Source organism: Rhinopithecus roxellana, chromosome 16, assembly GCF_007565055.1.
Source record: "Rhinopithecus roxellana isolate Shanxi Qingling chromosome 16, ASM756505v1, whole genome shotgun sequence".
Taxonomy (NCBI): domain Eukaryota; kingdom Metazoa; phylum Chordata; class Mammalia; order Primates; family Cercopithecidae; genus Rhinopithecus; species Rhinopithecus roxellana.
Window position 1 is genome coordinate 113116861 of NC_044564.1, and position 12391 is coordinate 113129251.

The window sequence follows — 12391 nt, forward strand, 5'->3', positions numbered from 1 at the left end:
CCTCCTCTAAGCTGCACCCTTTCTGTCTCATTTACTGATTCCCTTTTCTTCATCCAACTCTTTATCCTTCTTTACCATCTTTCGTCCTCAGATCATAAAGTTATATAACACATATTTATTCTAGAAAATTTTAGACATATAAAATAAAAATATCAATTCTAATCTCACAGCACAAAGACAACTGCTAACATTTGGGTGTATTTTATGTCAATCTTAATGGTGTATTTTGAAATGTGTACTATACGTATTTTTTTATTTTTTATGTTTATTGTTTGAGACAGAGTCTTGCTCTGTCGCCTGGCTGGAGTGCAATGGTGCCTTCTCGGCATACTGCAACTTCTGACTCCTGAGTTCAAGCAATTCTCCTGCCTCAGCCTCCCGAATAGCTGGGACTACAGGCACGTGCCACCATGTCCACCTAATTTTTGTATTTTCAGTAGAGACGGGGTTTCACCATGTTGGGCAGGATGGTCTTGATCTCTTGACCTCGTGATCTGTCTGCCTCAGCCTCCCAAAGTGCTGGGATTACAGGTGTGAGCCACCGTGCCTGGCTGCATTATACATATTTATGTAATTGAAGTAATTATATGTGTTTTATAACCTATAATTTATCTGTTAACATTACATTGGTCCACATAATTTATACTTTTTTCCATGTCAGTAAGAATCCTTCAAAAAATGTAATGAATTTAATTATGCCCCCATTATTAGGATACTTTCAGTATTTTTCCTAATATTAATTATTTTTTTCCTTTTTTCTTTGAGTCTGCTTGCTAGGAAATATATTTTAATTAATATTGATAAACATTATTATTGTTTGGACAAACGTAGGCAAGATGGCACAGTTCCGGGTTCTTCACCATCAACTTTCCCGCACCGGGGAAAGACACCGGTGGACTGCACAGGCGCAACCCGACCTCCGACAGAGAAAAACCGGAACCACCTAGCCACGTCTACCGCCCCCACCCCTGACCCGCCTATGTCCCGCCCACTGCCCTCCCACTCCCAGGCCCAGGACATAAAAGCTGCCCTGTGCGAACTTCCTTGGCCCCTGCTCCTGTGGGGACCTAGGAACCTCCCGGAGAATGCCTGAGCGACTTCATCGGCCTCCACCCCAGAGATGGTGAACCTCGCCCCTCCTTCACATTGGCAAGTTAATAAAGTTTTCTTTTACCCTGCTTACTTGCCTATTCTCTGGCACTTACTCTGGTGGTCGTCTGGAGTACTCTGGTGGTAGTTCTGGAGCAGATCAGTTGGTGCCGAAACCCAGGAGGAGAGCCCTCCTCAGGGCCCCCCAAGGTCGGAGGAGCCTCCTCCTTCCACGCCCCAGACAGACCAGGACCTGGACATCGCTTTCCCCACCTCCAAGTCTCCTAGGGGTGAGTACCTTTTGCCTCCCTCTCATATTCCTTGGCCAGAAGTCCTGTGCAGGCCCAAGGCTTTTTTTCCGGTCACCAGGTGACCCAGGGAAGTTCCCAAAGGCAGAGACGTCTGCCCAAAGGAAGTCCATTCCATTCCATGGGAGACGCGTCCAGGACAGAGACGTCTGCCTGGAGGTAATCTCCATTCTGGCTCCAGGAGCCTCCCGCCGGTCTCTAGTGGCTCCAAAGGACGCTTTGTAGCCAGGTAGAGTTCGGTTTCCGTTTCCGCCTGTAGGCGAGAGGAACGCAATGGGAAACCCCCAATCCAAAATACCTAGAGACTCCCCTTTAGGGTGTCTTCTAACTAAAATCTCAAAAGTTTACAATTAAAAGTAAGATCTTAAATGAAAGTGACTAATTTTCCTCTCCACTGTGGCGTGGCCACAATATAAATTAGACAACCAGTCTCAATGGCCGCCTGAAGGCACCCTAGACCGTAACATTTTAATTGACCTCAGTAATTTCTGCCAGCGCTTAAGTAAGTAGTCTAAAATAAATTATATACAAAAGTTTTAAGACTTGCGTTCTCGACCAGACTTGTGTAGCCAATGTTTGTTGGCCCAAGTCAAGTTGGCTAAGGCGCAGACCTAGCAAAGTCAGAAAAGGGTCATCTTTCCTGTCTGACTCACCTGTGTCAGCTTCCCCTCCCTTCCACTCCCCCGTATACTCCACCTCCCCCTCCCGCTTGGGCTCCACCTTCCCCTTCCGCTCCTGCTATAGTTCCGCCCTCCTCCTCGGTCCCTCCTACCACTGTTGAGGCTGCCCCTCCTTCCATCCCTCGGCACTTCCGCCTAACCACCTTCCACACGCCCTCTCATTCTTGCCTTATTGGTAGCTGTCTCTTACTCTCATTCCGCCTTCCTCTTCAGTCTATTCTTGCCCTCCTCTTCCTCAGCTCCTTCCTAAATATTCTGTCGTCATTCTATTACTGTCATCATTCTATTACCTGCTTCTTGTATCTCCTCTAATAATTGTTTTAGACCTTTAGGCACCTAAGGCACTAGGCAAACCAGTGTCTGATCTCCAGCCTAGTCTTAACTAAAAGAAAAACAATACTCCAGACACTAGGCAAACCGGTGTCCTTACATCTAAACCACGGCAGACAATACCGTCTCCTAGCAACTATCTCCACTACGTCACCACTGTTGCCCATCTAATACCAGCTCCCATTTTAATCAAATTTCTCCAAGCCAAAGTTCAAGAGATCACCCGCATCACCTTCAACCAGATGCTTCTTCATCCGTGCGTCCAAATACCAACCATAGACCCCAACTTAACGACGTCCCTTAACAGCAGGAAGTAGCTAGACAGACCACGGCACCCCTTATCACTATTATCAATAAAAGGTTGGACTGTTTGGACGAACAGAGGCAAGATGGCACAGTTCTGGGTTCTTCACCATCAACTTTCCCACGCCCGGGAAAGACACCAGTCTACTGCGCAGGTGCAACCCGACCTCCCACGGAGAAAAACCCGGACCTGCCTAGCCCCGCCTACCGCCCCACCCCCGACCCGCCTATGTCCCGCCCACTGCCCTCCCAGTCCCAGGCCCAGGACATAAAAGCCGCTCCCTGCTGGGGCGCGGTGCGAACTTCCTTGGCCCCTGCTCCTGTGCAGACCTAGGAACCTCGCCCGAGAAGGCCTGAGCGACTTCGTGGGCCTCCACCGCTGGAGACTGGTGAACCTCGCCCCTCCTTCACATTGGCAGGTTAATAAAGTTTTCTTTTACCCTGCTTACTTGCCTATTCTCTGGCACTTACTCTGGTGGTCGTCTGGAGTACTCTGGTGGTTGTTTTGGAACAAATCAATTATCTTTTTCTTTTTTCTTTCTTTTTTTTTTTTTGAGACACAGTCTCCCACTGTTGCTCAGGCTGGAGTGTTGTGGGGCAATCATGGTTCACCGCAACCTCAACTTCCCCTGAGCTCAAATGATCCTCCCACCTTGGCCTCCTGAGTAGCTGAGACTGAGTAGCTGGGACCACAGTAGCATACTACCACATTCATCTAATTTTCCTTTTTTTTTTTTTGAGATGGAGTCTCGCTCTGTTACCCAGGCTGGAGTGCAGTGGCGCGATCTTGGCTCATTGCAAGCTCCGCCTCCCAGGTTCACGCCATTCTCCTGCCTCAGCCTCCCGAGTATCTGGGAATACAGGCGCCCGACACCACGCCCATCTAATATTTTGTATTTTTAGTAGACACGGGGTTTCACCATGTTAGCCAGGATGGTCTTGGTCCCCTGACCTTGTGATCCGCCCGCCTTGGCCTCCCAAAGTGCTGGGATTACAGGGGTGAGCCACCGTGGCCCTCCAATTTTTTCTTTTCTTTCTTTTTTTTTTTTTTGAGACAAGAGTTTCAATCTATTGCCAGGCTGGAGTGCAATGATGTGATCTCAGCTCACTGCAACCCCCGCCTCCCAGGTTCAAACAATTCTCCTGCCTTGGCCTCCTGAATAGCTGGGATTACAGGCGACCACCACCACACCCAGCTAGTGTTTGTATTTTTAGTAGAGAGGAGGTTTCACCATGTTGCCCAGGCTGGAGTGCAATGGTGTGATCTCAGCTCACTGCAACCTCCGCCTCCCAGGTTCAAGCAATTCTCCTGCCTTGGCCTCCTGAATAGCTGGGATTACAGGCGACCACCACCACGCCCAGCTAATTTTTGTATTTTTAGTACAGACAAGGTTTCCCCATGTTGCCCAGGCTAATCTAGAACTCCTGACCTAAGGTGATCCACCCACCTCAGCCTCCCAAAGTACTGAGATTACAGGCATGAGCCACTGTGCCCAGACTTTTTTGTATTTTTTTGTAGAGATGGGGTTTACCATGTTGCCCAGGGTGGTCTCAAACTCCTAGATCCACCCACCTCGGCCTCCTGAAGTGCTGGGATTATAGGAATGAGCCACTGCACTTGGCTCAATACTGTTTCCTTAGTCAGGATTTCTATAAATGGTATTACTAGGTCAAAGAGTATTAAAACGTTTGTAACTCTTGCTGCATATTGCCAAATTTCCAAATTCCTTTCTAGAAGGTTGTGCCAACTTCCCCTTCCACCATCTATGTATGAGTGTATCATCTCCATTACTATAATATTTTAAAAAATAGTTTGCCAATCCAGCAAGCACAAATACGTGTTCATTTCTTTAATTGTTAGCAAGAAATGTATAAGACCTACATGAAGAAAACTGTTAATGGGATATAAGACAAAATGAGTAAATGGAGAAGCATACCTTGTGTTTGGAGAAAGAAATTGTAAAGATGTTAGTTTCCTCTAAATAAATCTGTAAGGTCATTGAAATCCCAGGAAAGATCCATATAAGATTTCTACAAATGGTATTATAATAACTGGCTAGTCATTGAGACACACAATTTAAAAAAATAAAGAATGAGATGTTTGGTTTTTTTTAGAGACAGGGTTTTGCCATGTTTCCCAGGCTGGTCTCGAACTCTTGAATTCAAGCATTCCATCCACCTTGAGCTCCCAAAGTGTTAGAATTACAGGCGTGAGCCACTGAACATGGCCCCACTCATTATTCCAATATAAAAGCTAAATGACTCAAAATTTTTATCGTAAAAAATTAAACTATAAAATACAGAAAACATGAATTTTTTTTTTTTTTTTTTTTTTTTTTTGAGACAGAGTCTCGCTCTGTCGCCCAAGGCTGGAGTGCATCTCTGCTCACTGCAACCTCCACCTCTTTGGCTTAATCCCAGCTTCCCAAGTAGCTGGGATTAAAGTGCCTACCACTGTGCCCAGCTAATTTTTGTATTTTTAGTGGAGATGGGGATTCACCATGTTAGCCAGGCTGGTTTTGAACTCCCAACCTCAGGTGATCCACCAGCCTTGGCCTCCCAAAGTGCTGGGATTACAAGCGTGAGCCACTGTGCTGGCCAACAATTTTTGAAATAATAATATATTAACAATAGTTGTCCTTAAGGTTCAGATGATGGGGGAACTTTCAATTTCTAAGATAAAAATTTTTGTTTTGTTTGAATTTTTACAATAATCATGACCTGGATGAATTTTTTTGTTTGTTTGTTTGTTTGTTTGTTTTTAGTGATTAAAAGTAAGGATGGCAAAGTGAAGCTGAAAAAATGACAATTTCACATCCTTCCCTCCTTTCCAGCTAGTCCATAAGGGAACAGGATTTCCCAAGTTGATTCCAAGATCACACAGTAAGTGAACCACACAGGCTGAAGAAATTGTAGGAGTGATGGACAGAGACAGGACCCAGCAGGAGGTAAAGAGGAGACATATTTTCCAAGCATTGAGACAAATGGAAATAATTACCTGGCCACTTGCTGCCCCATCATTCTATCACCTTCTTTCAATGTTTTGGCTAAAATTCTGAAAAAAAAAAAATTCCATTCTTAACACATAAGAGCATCGGGGGACTGTTTTGAGTTTCAAGCTAATGGAAAACTGCTGGGTAAGTGTATGCGGCAATAAAGCCCAGACAGATGAAGCGCTACAACTAGGTGAGATGCAGGAGGAAAGCTGTTAGAGGAAGTTCTGCTCTGTGACCTCAGATAAGCACTCCGATTGGATTTTTTATGAGTGAACACAAAAGTCTTACCTCCATGTTCAAGCAAAGATGAATTTCTACCAACAACTTAAAAAATATAACCCAGGCGCCACTGGGTAGTTATTACCCAAAACACTAGCTACACAAAAATATGCCAATTAACATTTTAAAACTGTATTTTCCACTTCAGATTTGAATCTTTATCAATGAGCTATGAAAAAAATGTAAAAGAATGATGGCTATGTTATTTACCTGGGCAAAAAAATATGGAGGACTTAGTGGTCAATAAAGCCTTTAGATTTCCTCCCCTCCCTGAGTTGTTTGCTGAGTATATAAGTTTGAGTCAACTGCAGATTTACCTACATTAAAAGAATACAGGTAAGTGGAAGGCCAGAAAAGCTGATTTTAATCTTAGCATCTTCCTCTACCCAGATTATTTGCCAGTAGTGAAATAGACAAATTTGGGTTTAGCTTCTTTTTTCTTTATGAGACGGAGTCTTACTCCGTTAACTAGGCTGGAGTACAGTGGCACAATCTCGGCTCACCGCAACCTCTGCCTCCCAGGCTCAAGTGATCTTTCTGCCTCATCCTCTTGAGTAGCTGGGACCACAGGCATGCACCACCACGCCCGGCTAATTTTTTTGTATTTTTAGTAGAGACAGGGTTTTGCCATGTTGCCCAGGCTTTATTTTTTATTTTTTTTGTTTTAAGGTTTTTCTTTCTTTCTTTCTTTTTCTTTTTTTTCTGGAAGTAATTCTGTTGAGCAGTAAAAGGCGAATTGTGCAGGGCAGATAGGAGATGGTTGGGACAAAGGAACGGAGGTGATCCCTCAGTAAGCTACTTAGACCTTTGCCTGCAAAAGATGAACGTGCATGAATCCCATCACTGATACTGGCTGGGAGAAACAGAGGGAAAGTGACAATATTTTAAGTCAGTTGGATATTTTAAAAGATGGACTAATTCCAAATAGCATGTAACACAGCATTAGCGTTTTGAGGGGGAAAATAAATAATACCTCATGTAAGGATCCACGGTGAGGAACAAAGCTTCAAGCAGGACCTCTACAAAATAAAGCATGCCATAGGCAATTAGAAACTCAAGGCCTGAGAGGAACAATAGACACTGAGCACCACTAGACAGGGGAGGGTGAGACCGGGACGAAGGTTGAGAAACTACCTATGAGGTACCATGCTCTCTACCTGGGCAACAGGATCATTCGTACACCAAACCTCAGCCACGTGTGATTTACCCGTATAACAAGCCTGCATATGTATCCCTAACACTAAAATAAAAGTTGAAGGAAAAAAACAGAACTCAAAAAACAGAACTCAAGGCCTGATGCCTTTGTTTTGTTTGGCTTTTTTTTTTTTTTTTTTTTTTTGAGACGGAGTCTTGCTGTGTTGCCCAGGCTGGAGTGCAGTGGCTTGATCTCTGCACACTGCAACCTCCATCTCCCAGGTTCAAGTGATTCTCCTGTCTCAGTCTCCTGAGAAGCTGGGATTACAGATGCCCGCCACCACACCTGGCTAATTTTTGTATTTTTATTGGAGACGGGGTTTCACCATGTTGGCCAGGCTGGTCTTGAACTTCTAATCTCAAGAGATCTGCCCGCGTTGGCCTCCCAAAGCGCTGGGATTACAGGAACGAGCCACCATGCCCAACCTGTTTTTGGTATTCTAAAAAAAACACAGATAATACTTCTGCTTCAGGAATGTCTTCCTATCTGTGCTTCTATAGCAGAGACAAGAAGGGGTTCTCGTTTTTGGCCCAGCCCAGTTAATAATAATAATAATAATAATAATAATACTATTTACTCAGCACTCATTCCATGCTTTACATGAATTATGTCATTTGATATTCAACAAATATTGTTTCCATTTTATTTAAGGTTAGGTTAAGTAACTTGGCCAAGGTCACATTTAAACCATTATGTTGCAGAGCTCACCCTATGGTTTCACCACCAGCCCCAGTTAGTGTTAGAGAACATGCATTTTGCTGGAGTGACTCTCATGTACACATTCTTTGGAATTTTGAATTTGAGTCATGGCCTTCACAGCTTAGATGGGACTGATCACTTTGCCATGCTACTTGATTGCATCTCCTTTTCTCAAAAGCTTACCTACCTGTAAACACTCCTCAGAGACTCATCTTATAGTCTGAACTCTTCATATAGCTACTGGGCAGTGCTTACCTCACTGCCATCATCAGGCTCATGAGGATACAGAGGACATCCTCCCCACAGTCTGGTCAAAGCCATGAAGAGTAATGCACTCAAGCATGAATTTCAATTATCAATGAAAGCAGGGGATTCCTGCCACATGACATCCAGGCTTCACACAGAAAACCCTGGAAAGGTCTACGTGGCATTTGCAAAATGGCCACAAATAACTCCCACCCTTGTGTGCTGGTCTCCTTGCCATTTCTACCATCAAGAAATCTATTTTCTGCCTCTCAAATCTGAGCTTGGTTTTGTGATTTGTTTTGACCGTGGGATACTAGCAAACGTGGCACAAGTAGAGGCTTGAAAAGCACTTGCACAGCGGGGCGTGGTAGCTCACACCTTTAATCCCAGCACTTTGGGAGGTCAAGGCGGGCTGATCAACTGAGGTCAGGAGTTCAAGACCAGCCTGGCAAAGATGGGGAAACACCGTCTCTACTAAAAATACAAACATTAAGGCCAGGCACTGTGGCTCATGCCTGTAATCCCAGCGCTTTGGGAGGCCGAGGCGGGTGGACCACCTGAAGTCAGGAGTTTGAGATCAGCCTGGCCAACATGGTGAAACTCTATCTCTACTAAAAATACCAAAAAAAAAAAAAAAAAAAAATTAGCTGAGTGTGTTGATGGGTGCCTGTAATCCCAGCTACTCAGGAGGCTGAGGCAGGAGAATCACTTGAACCTGGGAGGCAGAGGTTGCAATGAGCCAAGATCATGCCAATGTACTCCGACCTGGGCAACAGAGGAAGACTCTGTCTCAAAAAAAAAAAAAAAAAAAAGTGCTTGCACATTGGAGCTTGGCAACTCCTGCTGCTCTAGATCTATGGGACCACTATAAGAACAGAGCTTAAACCAGCCTGCTAGAAAGGCCACATAGATGAGAACTAAGGCATGCACCCCAACAGAAAGTCTGCTCACCAGCAGACATGTGAGCAGGCCCATTCTACATTCACCATTTACCCCAGATGAGACCTAAGAAGAACCACCCAGCTTAACTCAGCCCAGATTGCCAACCCAAAGAATTGTGAACTCATAAACCATTGTTGCTTAAAGTCACTAGACTTTGGGGTAGTTTGTTAGGCAGCAAAAGCTAACTGATACAGTTCCTTCCATCTCTGAAATATTTTTAGTATGACTTACCTCCATTTTTTAAGGGTGGTAGCTCAGCTGTCTTCAACTCAAAGTCACTGTTAGTAGGATGGCCAACAAAGTGCTTCTTCAGGGTCCATATCTTAGTACGAACCATCCTGAAGCTCCTAGAACACGGTAAATATGTAGTCAACTGCCATGAAATGACTGCATTCTAACAGTCCCCTCGCCATCAAACTGAGCCCAGATAGTACAACTACAATATCCTCAAATCCCATCATTATCAGATAATGCCAACCACATTCATTTAATATTTACTATGTTTCTGGTGCTGTGCTGAGCACTTCATATAGATTACCTCATTTTATCCTTATAACTTCCCTATAAGATAGACATTAGTATCATTGCCAGTGTACAGATGAGGAAACTGAGGTTTAAAGAAACACTTCAAGACAAGGAAAAAATATAAATCAACAAAGAAATTCTTCCCAGCCACTGCTAGGCTAGAGTTTCTTTATGGCACTGAACAGTTACGGGGAGTGCGAATATTCCATTCCGTTTGTCATCTCACATGGAATGAATTCTAAGAAAAAGCATCAAACACAAAGAACCCAATAGAAAGAAGTCCATGCACCTCTTTCAGAAGGAAAGAGCCAAGCATTTCAAGGGAATCTCAGAACTCCTGAAAACCACCGGGGGGCGCCGCTGCTCCGCCCCATTTTCAGGTGCGGTTTTTTGTTTGTTTTTTTTAAATACTTTTTTCTCTTTTTCCTGTAGAGAGGAGCCTCACTGTGTTCCCTAGGCGATCCGCCCGCCTCGGCCTCCCAAAGTGCTGGGATTCCAGGTGTGCACCACTTGCGCTCAGCCATCGGGTGCGAGTTTTCTTTGGCCCAGCAGGGATTTGAGTTTAAACTCCACACCAAACCGATTTTGAGCTTAAACTCTACACCAAAGCAAGGGAAGATGATGAAGGCTGCCCTGAGCTGGGGGTTCAGGACGTTCTGCTTGGACTGAACTCGGCCAAATCACTTGGGAACCGCGCCTTCCCGCGTGTGCATCCGCAACAAACAATCCAGTTACAAAACGTTCCGGATCTGCTGCTGACCTCCCCAGCTCCCCCACCGGTGCGTCGGGGAGGGGACAGGCGTGGCCGGGAGCCAGGGGGGCGGTCCGATCTGCAGCCCGGGGTTGTTCCTTCTTGTTTTTCTTTTTTAATAAAGACTTTTTTTTTTTTTTTTTTTTTTTTTTTGGTGACGAAGTCTTGCTCTGTCGCCCAGGCTGGAGTGCAGTGGCGCCATCTCAGTTCAGTGCAACCTCCGCCTCCCGGGTCCAAGGGATTCGCCTGCCTCAGCCTCCTGAGTAGCTGGGATTACAGGCGCCCGCCACCACGCCTGGCTAATTTTTGTATTTTTAGTAGAGACGGGGTTTCCCCATGTTGGCCAGACTGGTCTAGAGCCCCTGAGCTCTAATGATCCGCCCGCCTCGACCTCCTAAAGTGCTGGGATTACAGGCGTGAGCCACTGTGCCCGGCCCTAAGTATCATTTTTATGGTGAGACATTTGAAGTTTGCTCTTAGTTATTTTGAAATACACATTATTGGCTCTAGTCACCCTGCAGTGCAACAGATCTCAGAACCTACTCCTCTCGTCTCTGAACTTTGTACCTTTTGGCCAACAAGCCCCCATTCACCCCCGAACCCGCTCCCAGCCTCTGGCAACCATTATTCTAGTCGTTATTTCTATGAGTTCAACTTTTTAAGTGTCCACGCATCTTTGTCCCTTTTCCCTAGAAAGCAACTGCTGGGCATTCCAAACTCGCTACAAGTCCAGAAGCCCTTCTGGAAAGGGTCTGGACCCAGAGGGGCGAGGTCCCGGGAAGGTCTCGCCCGCCCGAGGAGGGGGCCTGGGGGGCGACCGGCCTTTGCCCGCTCGCCCTTTGCTCCCACCCCCGCCGCCCGCCACCCGCCACCCGCCGCCCGCATGCCCATTCCCAAACCCCTACCCTGATCTTTCTTCTTCTACCTTCCCCCACTTGTGCAGTCCCGCAAGTTCCCTGGCCTGCCCCTTCCCGCCTGCAGGCAGCTACCGGGTGTCCCGGATTGTAATCAAGCTTTCCTATTCCCTCCCGCGCGCGTCTCCAAGCTCTCCAAGGAACTGCAGGGCCGGGAGGCGTCGGGACTTCGGCTCCCAAGATCCTCCGAGTGCAAGACCCAGCGGTCATTTCGGCGAAAGGGGAGGAGGGCAAAGCGCAAACCTCCTCCACTGCGGCGTCTAGAAACTTGGCAGGAAGAAAGCAAGGGGGTTAAGGGAGGGAGAAAAGTGAAGGAAAGAAAGCAGGAGGTCTACTTACAGGAGCCCGAGGTTTCCACTACCTGGGGAAGGCGGCTGGGACTGCGCGGCCGGGCGCCAGAGGACCGCTTTACGACAGGTCCCAGGAGAGGGTGGGGCCACTCCAAGGTGGGGCTGCTTCTGGAGGGTGAGAGCGCCGTCCCTGAAAAGGTCTCAGGAGGAAATCCAGGGTCCCGGGAATCTGAGTGCGTTTGTGTGTGTGTGTGCGCGCGCTTATCTGTGTGTGCCTATGTGCATATGCGCGCGCGCGTGTGCGTATGTATATGTGTTTCTGTGTGTAGGGGCGTTGGGGACTTCTGATATTAAAACCCCTAACAGAGCTTTTTCCAAGTGACACTGGACCTGCGCCTGGGGTCCTAATTCGGAGCCCTGCGGAAATATGCCCCTTGGGGGAACGAGCCGAAGCGCCTGCCGGGCAGGCCAGGAGGGGCCAAAGGCAGGGCCTGGGGCGGCCGCAGCCCTAATCAGCCCCCAGTGCTGGTTCGGATTCCCGGGCTCCTGGTCAGTCTGGCCGTTTTCCCGCAGTGCAAGCTTTCGCCCAGGGCTGGGGTGCAGACACTCTGCCTGTCCGTCCCCGTACGCCTGCTGAACACCTACTCGCCTTCCAGGAGCCAATTCAAGGTCACCTCTAGGAACCCTTGCCAGACGCCCCCAGGCAGGAGTAAGCGCTTTTGCCACTGAGGCGCCCCACGTATCACACCCTAGCAAACATCAGGCCTTGATCCGGCCTCTGCAAGGAGAGGTGGTATCAGGCAGGGGTTGAACCTGAAGCTAAGTGGTTGGTATTAGACGGCTG

At 46.9% G+C, this 12391-nt stretch overlaps 1 protein-coding gene across 4 annotated transcripts in view; it reads right to left on the reverse strand.

The window, feature by feature from the left end:
• The window catches only part of PTGR1 (prostaglandin reductase 1), a 36678-nt gene extending 24824 nt beyond the window's left edge, over window positions 1-11854 (reverse strand). Inside the window, exons 1-4 of one of the 4 annotated variants that reach the window (XM_030919235.1) lie at window positions 11597-11854; window positions 9299-9414; window positions 6959-7004; window positions 5709-5765 (exon numbers count right to left, since the gene is read on the reverse strand). In XM_030919235.1, the coding sequence (XP_030775095.1) occupies window positions 5709-5765; window positions 6959-7004; window positions 9299-9404 (209 nt within the window). In that variant the 5' untranslated portion in view covers window positions 9405-9414; window positions 11597-11854. Of the gene's footprint in view, window positions 1-5708; window positions 5766-6958; window positions 7005-9298; window positions 9415-11248; window positions 11422-11596 lie in introns of those variants that run through there. The other 3 variants (XM_030919237.1, XM_030919236.1, XM_010361345.2) reach the window with 3 other exon arrangements.
• Window positions 11855-12391: the final 537 nt, after the last annotated feature.